Here is a 21,543-nt window from a genome sequence, read left to right as displayed (position 1 = left end):
ACCACAAATATCCTCCCTCTTTATTTTCTTTTCTTTTTAAACTTGTTAGGGACAATTTGACTAGTTAATCAAGTCACAAGCAGCAACACAGCATTTCAACATTACTGGAAAGCACATCAATATAGGGAAGGACTTAACCATCAGTCATACGTAGGAAAGTTGCTCTTTCTCCTAAACTGAGCAACAGAGAGGAGAAAAACTGAAAGTTAACAATTAATGACAGACCAGCATATTTGCCATTTACGTTTTACCTCTGGGGCAAAGTCACATACATTTAAATTTGGCTCAGGATTCTGTTGTGCACAATGCTGGCATCTGTTATGCCACTGACTTCAGCACCTCAGCAGGATTTTGCCTATTATCCCAAATACTTTATCAGAGATAAAGACTTGCTAAATTGCTCAAAATAGAACCTATTTTTCCAGCAAAAAGTATGTTCAAGAGCCTTGTTTTCAGTTTTTCAGAGACACAGCAAACACTGCTTCAGGTAAGACTTCTTCCTTAAAAGGAAAACCTAAGTGTTCCACTGGCATTTCATTCATCTTGGTTCAGCTTTTCAGGAACACAGTTCTCTCCCAGATTTTATTGGGTAAGTAATTAGAGATGTTTGGAACAAGAAAACAAGACTGAGGATTAATGTTCCTCACTCTAAATTTGCATAAAAACCTCTATGTATATTAAAAATTCATGTTCTCTACAACATTAAAGAAGTCTCTAAATACCAACAAAAAAAAAGCTTTAATCAGAAGTCTCAAATCTTTGAGATATTTGAGGGTAAAAAGTTCATTCTGTCAAACTCTGGGCTATGATTGTCAATGCACGAACCTAAAGAATGAGTTTCTGAAACCCACTCAGTGTTTAATTGAGATAAATCTGAGACACGTTTGCTACTGCACTGAAGAATTTACTTCTAAATAAAAACTCTAACCTCCCATCTGAGAAGTGTCACAGGGAAGTATTTAGTGGAAGTTGCTCTGGAGTCCCTGGAATGCCAGGGCTCCTGGGGCAGCTGCAGCTTAGCCCTTTGGAAGAGCAGCAAAGGAAGATGTTCTCCTATTGGCAGTGCCCCACAAATGTCCCAGGTGGCCAGCAGATTGCTTCCTCAAGTCACACCAAACCTTCAGCAAGCGTCTTAAAGAACTCTCACCTTCAGAAGCTACAGCGGTAACTTCCTTTCTGCAGCACAACTTCCAGGTCTCTCCTGGATGTTTAACAGTACCAATTTAAGACCATTTAAAAATCCCATTTCAAGCTACAACAATTGTTTTGGAAAGCCACAGGTAGCAATATCAAATAAATGGCTGCCTTTTCATGCAGTTTAGAGAGTTTAAAACTTAAAACCACTAAAGTTCTAATGTTTCCTAACACATCCAGCACTGAAATAGCACCCACACTGTTAAACTGTGAAAGAACCTAATAAGAATAGCAGCATTGCTCAGATGAAAAAAGGCACAAGCCTTTGGTACAGATGCAGACCTTTCTTATTTGAAGTCAGTATCTTCTGTTTTAAATATTTCAGTTATGTAGTTAGTCTGCAATTTCCCATTCAATATTGAGTTAATACTAACCCATGAGATCAAAGATGAGCCAACCTTTGCTAGCAAAATTCAAGGCACAAAAATCCACTTGAATTAGATGCATTTTAATTCTGGGGAAAAAAGAAGGAACCAGCAACACCAGAATATCAAGCCTGAGAAGTTTTTCATGTCCTTTAAACCTAAAGCCATTTCAGCAGGGGCAGGAATTCCAAGACATCTAAGCCTCTGACCTGGGACAAGCTTGCCATTTCCAAACTCTTTTACAGAAGGAAAAGAAGAAGAAAGACAACTTGTCACCTGCTAAGATTCAACAGGAAAGTAAAGAAACCCCTCAGCTCAAGATTTATTGAAATTCTCACCAGGTTAGGCTGTGGCATACTATTAACCCAGGTTAAGTCTCAGTTTCAGGTTTAGAATGCTCTGTAAAAAGAATCATGGGTAAAATTTCCCAGTAGACCGTACTTATTACAAGTAGAAAATAATTTGTCTCTCATAAATACATTTGAAGATCTTGCCTCACAGTCAGCAACTCCAACCCTGACTAATGTATGTAATATTTAACCTGACAGAGGACACAGAGCAGCCCACCCCAGTGCCCTCTGTTCTCTGGTACAAGGAGGAGGAGGAGGCAGCCCCGGGGTCCCAGCTGCTCAACATCCCAGCACACTTTCCTGCTGGGCTGCAGCTCCCACAGATCAGCTCTGACATCTGGTTTGTCACATCCCCACAAGGACGTGGTGCTGACAACTCAGGAAGAGCAAGGAAGGGAGGGAACAGAATGAGCAAGCAAGGGTGAGAAGCAGAGCAGTAACCATCGCAGCTAAAAAGGTGTCAAAAAACAGCTTGAGGTTCCTTAGGAAGTAACTCGGAATATGGAGAGAATTTTTCTAAGGCTACACCTCCTGTGGAATTCGTTTCCCAGAATAGACAGGCAGTTTCCAAGACATAGTGCTGAAATGCAGGAAGGCAATCTTCCATGGAATCATTCAGCAGCATGAGTTAGCACTCAGGCCATCCCCCGCTCAGAGCCATGCCCAGGACCCCTCTGCAGCCTTAAATCTGCCAATACATGTATTGGCAGCAGTGGTTTCACTCCAAACCATTCATTAGCAGTTCAAGGCCTTCACTGGAGCGTTTTCAGGCATCAGACTTCACACAAAGGAACTCCTCCAGTCTGTAACCATGAAGGACAGCTCAGGAATCCTGACAAGTGATTTCTACACAGCTCCTGTAATGCCTTTGAGGAGAAGGCAAGCACACAGCTAGAATATTAGATGGTCTTATGATTTGTGCCTCAGAGATTTCACACTATCAAACTGAGACACTTATCCTGAAATCTGTCCCCTGATACTCTGAAAATACTGTTTGGCAACATGTCCCTCACTGGAAGTACTTAAAAGGCATCGCTTCAGTTGCTGGTTCACAACCATTTTCAACAGATGAAAATGAATATTGTAAAAATAAACTCCTAAAGTGTTTGTTTAAAACAGACAAATGCTCATTTGCCTCTATCTACAGTTCCAAACTCAGACACACCTTAACATCACCTTGCTCTTGCAGGCAGAGGAAACGGTGGAGTCTCTGAGCGTGACATCCCTAGAAGTTGTGTTAGTTACTCCAGTCTGGGGACCACTCAATATCTGATAGGGGATTTATTCCAGGGTGGTGGGAATCAGCACAGCTCCTAGGAAAAGTTTTAGTAGCAGCTATTCCCAATCTTATTTATCATGACATTACTGTCTGGAGCATTACCAGGGCCAACACAATGATAGCAGAAGTTTCCAAGACACAACACAGTCTCATTCCTCTTTCCTACTGATAAGAAAACACTGAGAAGAACTGAATGCCCTCAGTACTTTTGCTCCTTTCTATACATGTATACACAGGCAAATATAAACACATAAATTATACCAACACCTTCAATAAAATTCTGTGTATAACCTGGGTAGAGCTACCAGTCAGGAACAGCCTGAGCATAAACAGAGTAATTCAAGAGTGAAATCCTGACCAAGACCTGATGGAAGGTATTTAAGGCATGGCTGAACAACACATGTTTTTTCACTCCACTGAAGAAAGTACACTGTAGACAGCTAAACTCCTTAAAAATCCATGATGCCGACGTGATTAATGGATTTCCTGCAGGTGACTCATTAGTGCTTTCATTTTAGAGAATAAAAAAAACTCCAGAAACATCTTGTAAACACAGGCAGACATCCTTCAAACTAGGGCCAACCTCACACTCTGCTTATGGCAAATATTTAACAAGATTTTTTGCCTTTTTTTTCATTCAAGCTGTTACCTCCACGATTCAAAGAGGTCCGAAATACTGCTTTTAAGATTAGCAAATTTCTGAGCATGCCTTTATAGTTGAGGGAGGAGAGTGTTCCAAAGCTTAGCACCAGCTCTTTAGATTCAGACCTGCCATATAAAGCAACACTTCGCAAGGTTTACCAGCATTATCTATTTCAATCCATGAATGCACAAAGATTAACTCAGAGCAGCCTCTGTGGGACAGAATAAAACCAAGGCCTCCAACAACAAGCAGAGACACATAGTTAGATTACAGCCTTTTGACAGATTATTAAACATGTCAGTGAACACAGGTTATGACTTTGTTTGTTTTTTCTTAACATGGCAATGACTCATCACACAGAAATCCACTTGCTCATTTCCGGACAGTGGCCTCAATTATAAATGTAATAAAACTGTAAAATTGAGGATGTGCAGCTTTGTCTCAATACAAGAAAGAGCTATTGATCCAAGAAGTGCTTCCTGTAAGAGAACTGTTCCTTTCTTGGTTCTACATTTAACACACCAAGGCAGTTCATCTCCTAAAGTCTGCTGTCAAGAAGATGAGCCGCAGACAGGCTTGGAAACACAAAACTACAAACACGTTGAAATGAGATTGTGACTAACAATCAAGAGTTTCAAGCACACCAAGACACTCCAATATCACGTTACCTTTGGTTAATCTGCAGGTCACACACAAGAGGGATCACATGGGACCTGGCTGAAAATGGAGAGGCAGGCTAAGGGCAGAATGCTGCTGAGCAGCACAGCCAAACTGCTGGGCATAGCAAAGCCTGCCGGGGGTGAATGGACACCAAGACAAAGTAAACAAACACAGACACGGCTGTGTGAAAACAAGGGATTGATGCTGGTGAAGTATTGGAACACCAGTCTCCAGAACTACAGCTCATTAGTTTGTGCCTTTCCTACTCTGGGTCAAGTAAGAGCTTTTACGCCTATGCAGATGGCTACAGCTATCACAAATCTAAACCTGAGGGGCTGGGGTTTTTTCACCCTCTGAAAGCATGTACTTCATTGACCAGCAGTGCTTTTTGCTAGCTTAACACCAAGTGTTTTGTAAGATCGCTTACCAATCAGAGCACTGCTGGGTTAGCGAGCTGATGGACTAGAATTACTCATGCTAACTTGACACACACTGTAATTTTGTCCAAGAGACACAAACAAACAAATCGCATTGACAAGACACAGCTCAAGGATGAAAACACAACACGAGAAAGTGCAGCATGAAAACCAGTTCTTTGGGAAAACACAGATAACAACAGCATTTGATGATTCCCTATACATTTGTCCAGCCTTTTTAAAAAAGCTCCCAAAGCACTGGACTGGGACAATCAACCTGGCCACATGTACACTCAGCCACCACTTTTGGCAGAGCATAGATCCCAATTTTAGAAAGCTGTGAGTAACATCTGCGCAACCTGCCACAGGTTTGGTGAAACCCACAGCTATTTAGAGCATCTTTAACATGTAAGCAGGGTCAGTATGATCCTTTACAACAAAGCTACATATGAGAATCCCAGAGTCATAGAATGGTTGAGATTGGAAGGGACCTTAAAGATCATCTTGTTCCAGCCCCATGCCATGGGCAGGGAGCCCACATTACTCAAAGTCAGACAGTTTCTAAGGGATGTATTTTGTTTTATAGACACCTTTACCGACCGAACTCCCAGGCAGGATGGGGTAATCACGACTGTTTCAAAATTCCCATTAACACAACTCCACCTCAACTGTTGTTCACGTTACCGTCTCTTCCGCCTGATATTAACACGTAGCATTGCAATTGTCATCGCACAGCCACTAAAAAATTTAGGGGCACTTCAGAAATCGCAGAATGGCAAGGGATCGGAACGGACCTTAACGATCACCTCGTCCCAGGCCAGCGCAGCCACCTGTTCGGTTTGTCCTAGCAGGGGCACCACGGGGCACACCGGCTCACGGACGCAGTGCCCACCCAGCAGAGCATCCCTTATGTAAGGCGGACACCACCCCAAACACGGCCCTTCGCGCCCGCCGGTGCTCCCCGGGGGGACCACACACCTCCCAGCACCGGGAACCATGGGGGTCACCCCGGCAGCGCCGCCGGGCAGGGGCAGCGCTGCTTCCTTTGGGGCACACACCAGCACACGGGGAGGTGCGTGCCCGGCGGGACCCGCCACACGCACCGGCACACGCGTGACCCGCAGCCCGGGGGCAGCGGGGCCGGTCCCGGGAGCTCCGGGCACCGCCGGGGACAGCCCGCCCTCAGAGGGGTCCCGGCCCGCCTCTCCCCGCCGGGCGCGGCCCCGGGGGGCTGCCCCTGCCGCTCACCGGCTCTCAGCTGCAGGCTGCCGTCCCTCCGGCTGCACCACAGCGCTCGCTCGCCGCTCTGCAGGATGTAGTGGTCCTTGGCTTGGAACAGCTCCATCCTCGGCGGGTGCCGCCGGCGGGAAGGGCGGCGGGCGCTGAGGGAGGGGCGCGCGGGGCCGTCCCGCCGCTCGCGCCGCCGCGCGCGCCCCCCGGCTCGAAGGGGCAATGGCCGCTGCGGCGCGCGGGCACGGCGCGGGAGCGCGCGCTGCCTCGGCCGGCGCGAGCGCGGGCTCCGGCCCGGCCCCCCCGCACGTGACACCGCGCGGCCCCGCCAGCGAGCGCTTAAAGGGGCCGCGCCCATCCCGCAGCACCGGCTGTCACCTCCCCTTATCCCGATCTCCTTAGCACCAGACCATCATCTCATACCAGCCCGATCCCCTCAGCACCAGCCATCACCTCATACCAGCCCGATCCCCTCAGCACCGGCCATCACCTCCCCTCAGCCCGATCCCCTCAGCACCAGCCATCACCTCATACCAGCCCGATCCCCTCAGCACCAGCCATCCCCTCCCCTCAGCACAAACCATCGTCTGCCCTCGGCACCGGCCATCACCTCCCATCGACACCAGCCATCATCTGCCCTCAGCACCAGCCATCTCCCCTCAGCCCGATCCCCTCAGCACCAGCCATCACCTCCCCTCAGCGCCATCTCCCTCAGCACCAGCCATCACCTCCCCTTATCCCGATCCCCTCAGTACCAACCATCACCTCCCCTCGGCACAGCCATCATCTGCCCTTAGCGCCAGCCATCACCTCCCCTCAGCACCAGCCATCACCTTCCCTTAGCCCGATCCCCTCAGCATCATCCATCTCCTCTCAGTCCCGATCCCCTCAGTACCAGCCATCATCTCCCCTCAGCACCATCTCCCTTCACCCATCTCCCCTCATCCCACTCCTTTAATCTCCATCTCCCTTCAGCCCCATCTCCCCTCATCCCTCTCCCCTCAGCCCCCTCCCCTCAGCCCCATGTGCCCTCAGCTTTTCCCATGGTGGAGCGACTGTAACTGTTGGTGGGACCCGGCAGGAGCTGATACAGCAGGTAACCAGTGGTGAAAGGAGTCGTTTTCATTTTCGATGTTTATACGGAAGGCAGCACCTCCTGGTACAAGGACAAACCGTTCCCTCTGTCCCCTCTCCAGGCAGCACTGGGAAATGCACCAGCGAACCTGTCACTGCCCCGGCCCCTTCCCGGCCTCACTGACGGCTCCACGGGCTTCCAGAGCTTCTGCTTGATTACAGGAGCTGAAGTTCCACTCCCTGTAAAACTGAGGTAGAAATGGACCCAAACAAAAAGCATCCCGTCCTGCATCCAGGGAGGTGAGTGACAGAGCCCTGTGGTGGCATCCCAGGGACGGGCTGCTGGGCAGGCTGGCCTTTTCAACTCACAAATTAAAATGCTTACCAGTTATTATCAAACCACCCACAGGAGTAGAACAGCACTACGTTCAAACCACTCTCTGAAAGGATGGTTTTCTCTCTCATACAACATTTCTCCATTAATGTATTACTCATGTAAGTTATGCTATAAAACATGTGGCTAAAGGGCATTAAGAAATGAGAAATCTCCTTATCGAATGTTAACATCCAAGACCGAGGAAAGAGCTTGATTTTGGAAGGTTCTGAGCAGCCAGTCTAGAAAAACACTCAAGTGCATGCATGACTTTAGATGTATAAATTAAATATGTTCAATCAGACTTTAACATCTTTAAAGATAAGCACGTGCTTCAGAACCTTTCTGGTGTAAACACTAAGAACTGAATGACTCAGTAGGTCAAAACACAACCCTTTGTTTTTGCTCCCCTCTCTTTAGTCTGCACTATCAAAATTCACTAAATATTTCTCCTTTGCCATATCATCTCTATTCTGGAGGCGTTTCCTGAGCAGTTCAGTGGTGGAGTGCGATGTGCAGGGTTGCCGTTAAAATGCTTACAGGGATTTCAAGGGCAGACTTTGTTTTGCCCTTGATCACACTTTGATCAGGGCTTTTTTTCCTCCTCCCCCCCCTTTGGGTAGTTTTCTGTTTGCATTCAATGTGTTTTCCACAGATTCACAGCTGGGTGCTGGTTTTGTGAGTCTGTTAGCATAAGGGGGAAAGAACTGGAAAATGAATTTTGCATGTTTGCAGTTCGCTGTCCCTGGCTGATGAACAGTGAGGAAATGCGTGGGCTGACAATTAGTCAAGCAGTCTTAGCATTACCTGATTGCCCCCAGCTTGATTTCAAGTGTCAATGCTGATTAATGGGGAGGGGTGGGATTTAGCAACACTCCGTACTTGGAAGTACAATTGACCGGATAGACTGGACAAATACACAGTGTGAGGAACTTTATTTCTATATGTCTGTGATTAAGAAGTTGTGGAACTATTTTTTGTCCACTTACACCTTCCATGTGCTTCCTTTTGGCGCTGCAGCCTGGTGAGTTTCTCCCCATCCAGCCTCCTTTACACCTCCTCATTTCCCTGCAAGCTGGGGTTTATTTTTTTGCAGACAAGACAAAGTGGTTTGCCTGTTTCTGTCACTCAGGTGGCTCCAATGTGTTCCTCCTAACACAGGAATGGGAATAATAAATCTGTGATAGTCACATCCATGGATCAGGGCTTCTGCAATATTCCAATCAGATTCCAATCTCCCTGCTGTGTGAGATGGCTGAATGAACTGTGATGCAAGAAGGGCTCTTGAGTTACTTTCCTCTTCTGAAATACTTTTTTGAAAAGGCTTTTGTGTGCTTTTTAGAGGGGTTATGTTATGCATTAAATAGACCCTCTGAAAGGCCTGGCTTTGAGAAGGAACCTCCTCAGAACAGAAGTGTCCTGATTGGCAATATAACAGATAAAAGAGGTTTGTTTGGGACAGCCAGCAGTTGCCACTAGAACATTTCTGAAGTACCTGTAAATGTACTTTCAATATTAAATAACTCTGGAAAATACTTGTATGTTGTGTTTTATAACAGAAAAACACAAAACTCCTGGTGTGAACATTAGCTTTTGGCATGGAAATGAAAACTCCCTCAAAACCAGGGAAAGCAGATGAGCATAAGAATTTTTGCCTGAATTTATTTTTAGATTTCTTTCCACTGAAATAACTGTTTCATATGGCAGCTGTAGCTATCTCTCAAGGAAGAGCTGCTCTGGTATCTCCTCCTTCCCCATGAAAATCTCGTTTTTGCAATGGGAATATTCCATTTCACTGGGCACCAGGAAAACCATAACCTTTTCTCTTCAAAGCCATGTGTGTGTGGTTAATATCTGCAATATTCTGTATGGCTTATGGACAAGCTATTGATTTCCCTCTGTTGCACTTGCTGTTGAGAGCAAATCAATGAGACCATTTTCAAGAAGTAAATGAGAATGTTTTGACTGCCTATGATTCTTTTTTATTCTGCCTTTCCAAATTGTGCTTTGCAGGCTACCAGGCCAGTGCCCATGAAAAGATTCCTCACTGTGCTGTTGATCTGCCTTTGTCAGTTCAAATATTATTTATCCCATAGCAAGGCCACATTGAATTCAGAATTTCTCCACAGTAAATAGCAAGCTGCTCTTCATTGTTTTAAAATTTTAAACATCAATTTTGTAAGTTGCTTTCTTGGAAGCTGCTTTGCTTTCCCTGATTTTTTTTTTTTCTATTTTAATATTATAGAAACAAAAATCACTGTTATCTTTTTGGTGTTAGCAGGATTCACTGGATCTTGCTTTTCCCCCAAGATTTATCATCCTTTCTGTTTCTATTTCTGAATATGACTACTCAGTTTCTTAGTGTTGCAGCAATTAGGTAGCAAAAGAGCAAAAATAGCAAAATATCTGTGTTCCATTCTTTGCATAAGTAACTTCCTGTGCTGTGAATGCAGCTGAGACCCAGCATCAAATAAGGCCTGAAGAACAGCCAGAGTTGCCAAGTTCTGAAGTGTTATACATCCCTTTTTGTCACTTTTCCCTGGTTTGGGCTGTCATAGGAAAAGGAAATGTATTAGTTATTCAGTGCAAAAATCTGTCACTTTTAAGTGATGGAAATAAATGCAGGAAAAGTGTTTTGTTTTTTTTTTTTTTTTAAATCATTTTCCTCTTGCTCCACATTCCCCTGGCACTTATTACTGTATAGAATATTTATGAATTATGAGGCATTGTTTCCATTGGTGCCATGCCTAGGAACTCTAGTTATGGATAAGGACCCCCCCTGTGCCACGTGCTGTGCAAAGCCAGAGCAGTTCAGACTCCAGAGATTTACAACCAGCACCAAAGTCAAAGGCAATAACAGAATCAGATGTTTCAGGGATGGAACAAAAGATAACAGGATATTTTTGATCAGCTTGGAAGCCAGTGGTTTCAGCATTCCATTTTAAGCATTACCAGGTTGTGATGGAAAACATACTTTAGTACCCCCTTCAGTTAATAAAGCTTTGATACAAATTGTTTATGTTAATCACTCTGGTTGACTTCATTCTCTGTGTTGTGACTGTGTTTTTCAAACAGCACATGTACCTGTAGAGCTGCAGCAAAAGCCCATGCAATAAATTAACTTGGGGTCAAATCCTCCAGAAATTGTTCCAGAGGGAACTTTTCAGGGTTTGACACGCAGTGACATTGAGCAACAATACTGCTAAAACCAGCTTAAATAATCCTCTCCTCCTCCCCAGCTGTGTGTTTCTATTCCTGTCCCAGGCCTGCACTGGATAGCCACGAGCATTTGGGCAGCATGTTGGGAACTGAATGTGCAGATGCAGAATAACCTACTGAAACACTGCTTATGAAACTGGCCTTCAGATCACAGTGACTGGAGTAGCAGTGCACTCACCTGTCCTTACTGAGCAGAACCCTGCATTCCTAGGGTCAGGACTCGCTTTAGTGTCACTCACTCTGCACTGCCAAGCAGAACCTGATCCTGTCTGCGTTACAAATCCACCAGAGCCAGCCTTGCCTCCTCTAGGAAGCAGTGCTGTGGAATAGCAAAGGATGTGGAGGAGTAAACAGCTGGCACTGAGGATGCAGCTCCTGAACTATCCCCATTCCAGGGGTTTATTTAAGCTTAGCTCTGGTTTGCCCTACAGACCCCTTAGCAACTGCAGCACACCTGAGGCAGGCCTGGAGTGCATGTCCTGGTTTTTGTCTCAGCTGTAAGGAGTCCAGTTCAGCAGAGCCCCGTGGTGACACTCCGAGGTTGCCATCCAGAGCAGCTTGTCCAGTGGCCATCCCTTTCCCAGGTGAGCTGGGACAGTAAGTGGTCTTCTGTACCTTGCTGTACCTCACCCAGCCTCACCAGCACAGAGCTGATGGCTGAGGAGGTGATGGTTTTTAACACTGGCAGTGAAGTTATTCTGTCAGACAGACAGAGCCATAATGGAACCTCCCTGACACACCTGCCCAAGGGTCCCTGGCAGAACTCTGTTTGCAGAACCTCAGCCTCCATGTAACACAGCATTTACACTGCATTTACACTGCAGATACTGCCCTCAGTACTTAGGAGAGGAGCAGGGATGTATGACATCTGAAGAGTGACACTGAACCCTTCCCTCCCTAGAGCAGAATCTCTGGCTTCTGGGCAGTAATTTAGGTCAAAAAGCACTTACCAGCTTTTCCTTCATCTGTGGCATGTGGATAAAAAAGTCCTGTGTAGATTTTGCAATCCTCGAGCTCTTGATGCTCAGTTAAATACTCCACCGGTAATTACAATTCTCATGACTCTCAAAGGGCTAAACCAGAAGATTAAAAGAACTTTATTTTCCTGTGAGATTATATGTTCTGTACTAGAGTAATTGGGATAGATGATCATTGCTGTATGCAGGCTAAAAGTGTTTATTGCTGGCTTTGCAGTTCTTGGGCAATGATATGTAGGTCACTGTAAAACCTAGGGAAGGAGGACAGACATGAAACGGAAGAGGACTGGAAATGTGTCCTTGCCCTGGAATAAATAACAAGGTCTCTGTACCTCTCTTTTACATATATGACTAAAGGCAGCATTTGTTCCCTGCTGTGCACAAGTGTTAGAGCCTGACTACATTGACAAGTGTAAAATGTCTTAAACTGCCATGCTGAGAGAGTTTACATTCATATTTATATGCAGATAAATGAAAACAAGTTCTATCTTTTCTAGAAATAATAATAAAATTTATGTGCAATCATACCTCAGACAAATCAGGGAAGTTCTGTACTGTTTAGTTAGAGTCAGTCAGGTTTTACATCTGTGGAGGGAAATGCCAGTGAGAAGCAAGATTGGAGTGGATCAAGGTGGAATCAGAGCCACGTGCAACACTTGGAAACTTGCCTTTCACTTTGTGTGACATTTTAATTAAGTTACAACATCTATCTATCCATCTGTCTGAACAATTTAATACTGCATTTCTGTACCAGCTTTATACTCTAGCTGCATGACTGTGTGTGATAAATCAGAGAGCTCTAACACCATGACACATATGAGTTATGCAGCTACAGGGGTGACTCAGCTTTGCCAGATGTTTCTGAGAAAAGGTCAAGGCCATTCCTAAAAAAAAAAAAAAAATTTAAAATATCCTAGAAACTCCATATAAATAGTGAATTACCTCTTTGGGGGAAGGCACATGAAGAATTGCAAGGCACCATCTCATTTACTGAGGTAACCTAAGCCTGCCATCTACAGCATTACAGCTTTTAGGCTGTGGGAGGAACTAGATCTATCTCAGTAATTCCTGAAGGCAGAAATTACAAGCATGTGTTGTTGCAGCAGTCTGCAGCATGTCGTCAGTCTGGTAGGACCAGGTGCACACAGGAGAACCTGAGAGAAGTAACTACAGATCTCTGAAAACAGCAGAGGATGAGCAAATCCCCAGAAAGCAGGAAAAGTATCTGGACTTCTGATTCACCATTGTTCTTAATGTCTGGGAAAGCACTGGGAGGTTATGGCTTTATACATGACTGAGGAATCTGTGCCAGCATCCTCAGCTTCCCAAAGGAGGAGGAGGAAGGCTCCCAGAATTTTAGGTCAGTCAGACCCTTTTCTTAAATGAAAAAAAAAAAAAAAGAATAGAAAATACTTGAAGTGTGTACTTCCAAGTACGAGCAAGTGTTGAGAATCAGTCAACATAAAAATGTGAGATTGAATCAACATCCTTTCTTTTTTATGACAGTCCAGAAGTCCTGGGCAATAGGGTGCATTTGCACTCAATGTGGCCCTTGATCCTGTTCTTTGTGACTTTCCTTAACTATCTAAGGAAATACAGCCCAGTTATGACACCTCCACAGTCCCAATAATTGGGAATTTTCTCCTGTAGAGTGGTTACTAATGCTTAGTGCGTGAGTTTGGTACTATCCTATATCCTTATCAGTGGCCCAAATAATGGAATAACAAGGGTACAAAGTAAATTTATCAGGCTGGAAGGGTCAGAAAGCCCACTGGGTACTGAGATTCCATTATGAGATTATTGTGGCAAGTTGAATAAATTACCTGAAACAAATGAAATGTCTGGCAAGAGAAAAATATCCAAGAGCAATAATCATCTGTATAAATACAAACACAGGAGCAGTTGGTTAATCAGGAGTTCTGGGGTAATCCTAGATCATAAATTGATCAAGAAATCAGTCACAAAAAGGTTAAAAAAAAGCAATGTACAATGAATGCACAGGAGCACTGTATGTAAGACCTGTCAGTAATTCTTTCACTGGGCTGTGAGTCAGCCTCAGTGGGAACACCACATCCAGTCTGATACAATCATTTCAAGGATTACCAACAGAAAACAGGCCAAAGGAAAGCAAGGGCAATCTGAATTGGAGAAGCTGGGATTTGAGATTTGAAGAATTAGGATTCTTTACACTGGTTTCTCATGGGAAACAGGAACAGTCTTGAAATACATAAGAATTGCTGGAAAGAGGACAAGAATAACTGGTTTCTTTGTCCACTGCGGCTGAATCACAGACTGGTGGAGGTTGGAAGGTGGCTGTGGTTCAACCCCTCTGCTCACAGTGGCATCTGAGACAGAAGGTTGCCCAAGGCCATGTCCTGGGGGGTTGAGTATCAACAAAGACTGTGACTGCACAGCTGCTCTGGGCAACCTGTGCCAGTGTTTGACCCCCTTCACACTGACAAAAATTAATCTTCACTTTAAATGTAATTTCCTGTGTTCCAGTCTGTGACCATTTCCTCTGATTCTTTCACTGGGTACTCCTGAGGACGAGTCTGGCCCCATCCTCTTTTCTTCCTCCCATCAGCCATTTACACACATTGAAAAGATCCTCCCCCAGTCTTTGTGAGGCTCAACAATCCCAGGCCTTACCCCAGCAAATACAGAGCAGTGAGCATAACCACAGGCAGAAAGAGTTAGAACAAAGCCTTTGGGTGAACAAGCCTGGGAATGGACTGCTGGTGACATTAGCAGGGCACAATCCACCTCTGGTGTTTAACAGGTTAGGCAGCAATGAGGTGATGTCATCTCTTCCTCATCTCAACCTGTGATGGTTTGTTACAATCTTATTTTCTTGAATCTCAGTCTGTTTGCCCATCTCCACATTTCCTCCATCCACCCATCCTCCATTCCTTTCCATCCATCCTCCCCTCTGGTTTCCTTGTCTCCTGCATGGACCTGTTGAGGAGCAGTAGAAGCTCCTGCCAAGGTGTAGCAATACTTGCCAGCCACGAAGAATTGCAGCACTCATCCTGCTGAACCCTCTTTGCTTTCTCTGCCACTTCCAGCTGGGTTCTGAGTCTTCACAATGACAGTCTCAGTGTTGGGGGGGCTTTTTTTGCCAAAACCAAAAAACGCCCCAAAACCCAAGAAAACAAACGTGAGCAAGTCCCCAAATGACTTCCCTGCTCGACTAAAAGAGTTTGAAATGAGGTTTCTGAGACCAACTGGTGCATTACACATGCAGTTGTTCTGTTTGGCTGATTTGATTTGCCTCAAGCTGGAATGTTAATTACAGAGAAAAAGATAAACACAGACTCCAGTTAAATTTGCTAACAATCTTAAAAATAGATGCTACTGCCCTACTCTTAATCAAACACAGCATCCAAAGGCAAAGGCAATTTAACACTAACAAAACCAGCTCTGCTCACAGATCTGATTCTCAATTGAAGCATGTAATTTGAATTATCAGTTTTGTTTAATGCATTTGGATTCAGTTTATAAAAGATAAAATAAAAACTACATCCTGCAATGGCTGTATAATGCTCAGGGGAAAAAGATTTGGGAAGCACTGGGAATCAACACCTTTATGTTATGCTATTGACACTGCAATTAATTTCCTGTGGCTCCTTGGTGGCTTTTGCTGGTGCCATAAGTCACTTGGAATGCACAAGCAACCACTGCATCTCGGGGGAAAAGGGGCTTATATGAATTCTGACCTGGGCTGGCTTGGACAAACAGCACCCTCGACAAAAGATGGGTTTACTCAATAATTCATTGGGATATCAACATCTTGTTCCTTTAAGATGGGTCTTTCAGAAACTGAAGTGCAGATGGATCAGAAAGGACCTCTGGAGATCTTTAGTCCAACTTCCCACTCCAAGTGGCACTTTACTAAAGAGCAGGGCTGAAATGTTGTATTTTTCTGGTGCTCAGAAACCTCACACAGAGCTCCCCAGGGCCATAGGAGGGAAAATCACGGATACAGCGTGCTGGCACTGCCTAAACCCCGCTCACTTTTTGCAGTCGGGAGGGTTGAAGGGTTTCAGCCACTCTGCACTCGTAAGTGACTCCTGTACTGAGCCGACAGTGATGCTTATGTGCCACGAGACCAACATGGCATTACGTGCCGTGGCCAGAAGGGCCGGGCAGTGACTGTGGCTGCCCTCTGTGCTGTCTCAGGTGGCATTTCTCCACTCTATCCCAGTTTTCCCCAAGCCGCGGGGCTCTGCCGCCATCCGCGGGGCGCTGCTGCTCCCTGCTGGCCCGGCCCTCCCACGGCACCGTCCGACCTTCCATCGAGGCTGGGAGACCTTTGGGATAGTCCAACCATCAACCCAGCACAGCCCTGAACCACTAAACCATCAAACCACCTCACCCAGCTCCTCTAGAACCCCTCAGGGGTGCTGCACCAGCTCCCTGAGCAACACGTTCCAATGCCTGAGCACCCTGACAGGGAGAACATTTTCTAATATCTAATCTGAGCCTCCTCTGCCTCCAGACCTGTATGATTAATACTAAATTGCCATTCTCTGGAACTGTGAGTTCTTCCACTGGGTGGGTTTTGCCTTTATTGGAGCATTATTTAGCAAATCAAGTTAGTTAGGAACAAGTTTCTTTGCTCAAGGCCAAGTAACTTCAGGGGCTTAGATTTTAAATTTGTCAGACTCTGAGAGCTTGGTTTTGCCAAGATGTGCCTTCTGCACAAATGTCCATTTGAACTGATACAAAAATTGAGTCTTTTCTTCCTCTGTCATCTACCTAAATGTCCTCAGGTTCTGTTCCAACTTTAGAAGCAAAGAAAGCTTTGGCTGTCCCATCCTTGACAGATAAAATCCACCAGGGAGGACAGGGAATATTGTAAGCATGGAAAGCTTTGTACCTCTCAGCTGAGCCAGGTGTCTGCAAACACCTCTGGGAGTTATGCACTCGTGCACTTCTCAAGAACTGACAAAACCAAGACAGTGTGGCTTGTGGTGGAGAAATAAAGAAGTGATTTAACAGAGGGAAGCTCAATACACACCCACAAAGAATAAAGGTGTGGCTTAATTCCACATTCCTCCTTCAATAAAAGCACAAAGTCAAATGAATGAGTAAAATCTGTAATTTTTTTATGGATTCACATTTCAGTAGAACCTGGTGTGTAGTGAGCCTATTGAAAGGCCAAGCCCACCACACTAACCTGTTCAATAATCTCAAAAATGCCAGTGAGGATAAGGGGTTTGAAACTGCACCTTCACTCAGTTCTTTTCCCACTTTGATTTGCCATCCTTTCCCTCACTTAGGTTGTGCTCAGTTTGAAGCTTGCAGGAAATAAGGAGCTGCTGCCTGTGTTCTGTTCAGAGGTGCTGCTGATAGAATTCTGTTCTGAAGTCTGCAGGCTTGCATTGCTTTTGAGGCAGGCAGGGATTGATGGATTAGGATTGTTGGTCGAGTTAAACTCTGGAATGAGGATTAGAGCTGTGGTTATGGAATAGAGAGGTGCAGGAATGAGCCAGTGGCTCTCTTTGGGGTTTATAGACTGTTAAACTGGCTCTTGTGCCTGTGCTGGGGGATTGCTGTCTTCGTGTAGGTCCTGCACTGGAAATGGTCATTGGTTTGTAAGAAGCTCCAGAGTGTCACGTACAAGTAGAGTTCTACAAAACACAGTTTGGAAGCCAAATCTGAGTGTCCTGGCTGTTAAAATACTGGATGTGTCAATATGTGTTATAGCTGGAACATCAGGAACCCAGGGCCTCCAAACCTGCAAACCTGCATTAACTTGACACCCTTTACAAGCTCTGAAATGAAATCCCAGGAATGCAGGCACATCCCAGAGCCTGCCACCACAGCAGCAAAGCACCCTGCCCACGTGTTTACTGCCTGCTGGGTGAGCACACCCAGGATGAGAAAGTTCCCTTACCCAGGACAGGAAACCATTTTCCATCACGGTCCTTTGGTGTTTCACAAGCACGGCAGGAGGAAGCTCTGCCTTCGGGAACTGGGAAGAACACCAAGGGCACACATCCCATAATTTCCCAGCCTTACATCCTTTCTTAGTGTAGTCAAGCACAAACTATTTAAGGGAGGGATTCCCTGTGCATGTAATTGTATGCTATATAAGAAGAGTTATGTGTCTAATTGTTACTGGGAAAAAAACAGAAGTATAACAATTGCTGTGATTCCTGCCTTCCCTGGTAGTGCCTGTTTTCCTTGAAGTAATCAGGGACTTGTTGCTAGGTAGTTAATATTAAAGGTACCTTAAATATTTTAATGTGTCTATGCCAGCTGTTTCTAGGCAGCAGTATTTGTTTATGATATTGTTATCCAACCCTACCTTATATCCTTTATTCAGTGTAATCCAATATATCCATACAGTTACTTCGCAGTCCTGATACTTTTTTATCCACGGAGTAGCATATTGAAGTAACTACTGGTAAGAATTATAAAATACCTCTAATGTGAAAGATTTAATCTTTGTCGGGATGCACTGATAGCTCCAATATTTGCAACTGCCTTAAATACTGAAATAACACAATTTGAAATTTGGCAGTGCTTCTGTGCACTTTCAGCATCAGCAGACGCTTACAGAAATCCAAAGTTTTAATGTAAATTCTATGATTTCAGTTAAATGCCTAATTAAGAGTACGTGTCATCATTTCATCAGTCCTTTGGAAGTAAAAATTGCCGTATTTTTGGCCATTGGGCAACACTGCTTTAGGTTTTCCTTGGTTTAATCTCATTTTTATTAAAATAAAATAGAAAAACTTGCCTCGGTTAAAAATTATGGCTCTCAGTAACAGATTGTGCACTCTGAGCTGTGCACGGAGAGGCGAGAGACTGCTGATGACTCCTGTTCTTTGCCACAGATCTGTATGGGCTGTGGGAAACACATTATCTGCCTGCCCAGCCTGTGGGAAATGCGGGAGGGAATTGAATTATTCCAGACACTGCTCATTTCTGCAAATGGAAGGAGCTGAGCTTTCCTGACAAGACAGGAGTGGATGGGAACTCAAAGTTCACCAAATGATGAAAAGCAATAAATCAGGGCTTCAAGTAGATGATTTTGCAAATCTTCTCTGTTCACTGTCAGGGGCTGCAGAAATACAGCAAAGCCAAGCTCAGATCCACACCCCTTTGCTGCTAAATTCAGTGTATTTCTTTTCGTGTTTCAAAACTCAGATAACCCCCCATTTTTGGAAATAATTTTCTATTTGTGAAGGCAGGTGACCAGCCCTGCAGTCAGATCACCTGCACACCGAGTATCTATAACAGAAGCAGTAATACTTGGAAGTTTGTGACAGTTTCTTGCCTGCTCACCTCATTCCTAGAACAGGTCCCATATTTCATTGGGAGAAGCTCATTATTTACATCTCTATCTCCAGCTTTTTTATCAAGACTTCCAACAATGTTATCCAGTAGTGCAAACACTACCAGGGATTTCTGTCTGTGTTGTGAACACGTCAGAGAACATTCCTTGAATAGATGTCAGAAGAAGTGGAGATAAATAACCCCACATTCCATGTTTAATTCTCACACATGAAATGTGTTTCCACAGCTCAGTGCCCTTTGGAACTATTTCCTGAAATAACGTGGTGGATGCACTTTTCTCCTTATAATCTGAAATTTAACAATAAATTCTCCACTTCTGCTTGCCCTGCAGTTTGCTAGTGCAAGGACACATGGAAACTAAAGCTTCCTTTTGTCTGGATTTCCAGCTTTGGGAGACAGCAGCGGAAATTCCAGTAGGAAACAAGTGACCCAGCCTCTTTATTTTTAAAAACTGCTTCTTTATAAATTCTGGAAAGGTATTTGACTGAGAATTGGTATGCTCCCCTGCTTTGTAACCAGCTTCTTGCCCATCTTAAAATAACTGCAGCCTTGGCTGGCAGGGCTGGCATACAATTACACTGTCTCTAGTGTTACACAGCGTGCACTCGCTGGTTCTGCTGTGCAGATTGACCACTCAGTACTATGGAACCCCAAATCACCCTCTGGGCAGCAAGGCTAATGTACCTCAGTGTCCCCCATTTATCTTCAAACAAACGCTTTACCTGCAGAGAAAAATAAACACTCTCGTTCATTTGGCTCTCCTGCAGCATCAGAATGCTTCTAGCCACACAGATAGAAGTGAAAGTGCCAAGGAAATCATCGTATCTGTTGCTAAAATGATTGTGTTCATATGTCACTAATGCCAATATTATATTGACATAACCAGAGAAAGTTGGGGCTTGAGTTTATATTTATATTTTATGGCTTCAGGAAAGGCTATTTTGTATAATTAAAACTGAGCTCAAGTTAGTTATTTCTAAAGGCCTCCTTTACCCCTGTGGCCCAAAAGGGCCGGATTTGTTTCTGTCAGGAAAATTGTGGTACTGATAGCTTTTCTAACAACCCCCAAGATTTATATAACATTAAATGTTCACAGCATTTAAATCCCTTTGCTAATACACCTGCATTTTATTTCTTGGCCACAACAGGACCAAAAGCATGGACATTACTGCCCATAACTAGTCCTTTAGTCTAAGCCCACATTGCCCTCCTGTTTTTGTTATGTCTTAAGTCCATGATGCAGTAGTGCCTTCTATATTTAAAAAATCAATACATGCACATCTAAGGAGGGAGACTGAAAAGCCAGCAAATTAAAACCTTCCCACAAGCATACCTTGATGGAGGTTTGTCCTCTTCAGCAGCTATGTGCTGCTTTCCTGCCTTCTGGGTGGAGTTTGACTTATACTTTCCTTCCCAAATGTGTCTGTAAACACAGCTGAGCTAACGTAAAGCTGGAGGGCAAACATATCCCAGATAAAGAGTTTGTACCTCCTGCTGAAAAAGGGAGGAATCACTGCACAGTTGTCTCAGCATGCTCTGGGGGGCAATGGAACTTCTGCTGCCCCTTCCTCAGGGCAGGGCATGATTTGGCTGTGTGTAAATAAATAGTCAAAATGCTATATTTATAGGAAACACAATGCCTTGCTGCTGTGAGAGTTTAAATATAGAGAACAGGCCACTAGTGGCATTTAAAATATCACAAGCTGGACAAGATAGTGCACTCAGAAAATAGCCTAAGCTTTCACTGTGCTTCCGTGTACAGGCTTTTCATATCCCTCCTGCTACTTGTAAATGAGCTGAAACAGTGCCTTTCACTGACTTGGGCATTGTTTGCCTCTTGAATAAATTAATTGCTTGACACTTATTCGATTTTTTTGAAATGGTTCCTGCAAATGCACTTTGTATTTGAGCATCTTGCACTCAACAGCACATTTGCTTTTTGCTGTGCACGGCTGCACGTGAAAAGTAATGAACATAACCCTCATCCTGAGTACTGAAACCCTAAGTACTTTCTACCTGAGTTTCAAAGCCAAGGTACCCAGGCTCAAGCCACAGACCAGCCAGCCCCACACCACAGAAATGCAAGGTAATGAGGAACCCTCCTCCCCTGCTCTGCCAGCTCCCCCAGCACTGGTACCAACACCAGGAAGCAAACAGGCTCTGCAGGGAACAGGTCAGGAGCTTACAGGGAATGGGTGGGAATCTTCAGCTGCTTCCTCCTCGCAGCCCTCACGCAGATCTGGAGCTGTGCTGATGTGTCAGGACACACGTGCTGGCCTGGGCACAGTTCAGTCTGGAGCAGGAGAGCAAACCCAGCGGGCGATGACTCAGAGCAGCAGTGGCCCAGCCCGCCGCTCCGGGGCAGCCACATGGACTTTCCCTTATTAGGCCACATCATGAAACCTTCATTTCCAGTTGTACCTAATTCTGCAGGAGTAGCACTGACTTTAATCAC

General features: G+C 44.8%; 1 protein-coding gene across 1 annotated transcript in view; it reads right to left on the bottom strand.

Annotated features, from left to right (window-relative positions):
* The window catches only part of INPP5F (inositol polyphosphate-5-phosphatase F), a 37,295-nt gene extending 30,977 nt beyond the window's left edge, over positions 1–6,318 (bottom strand). The window contains exon 1 of the mRNA XM_050334465.1: positions 6,156–6,318. Within this exon, the coding sequence (XP_050190422.1) occupies positions 6,156–6,252 (97 nt within the window). The 5' untranslated portion in view covers positions 6,253–6,318. The remainder of the gene's footprint in view (positions 1–6,155) is intronic.
* Positions 6,319–21,543: the final 15,225 nt, after the last annotated feature.

Source organism: Myiozetetes cayanensis, unplaced genomic scaffold (assembly GCF_022539395.1).
Source record: "Myiozetetes cayanensis isolate MyiCay16 unplaced genomic scaffold, myiCay2020 scf10, whole genome shotgun sequence".
NCBI classification, from domain to species: Eukaryota; Metazoa; Chordata; class Aves; order Passeriformes; family Tyrannidae; genus Myiozetetes; species Myiozetetes cayanensis.
Note: the sequence above shows the minus strand (reverse complement) of the source record. Positions and strands in the feature narration are given on the sequence as shown.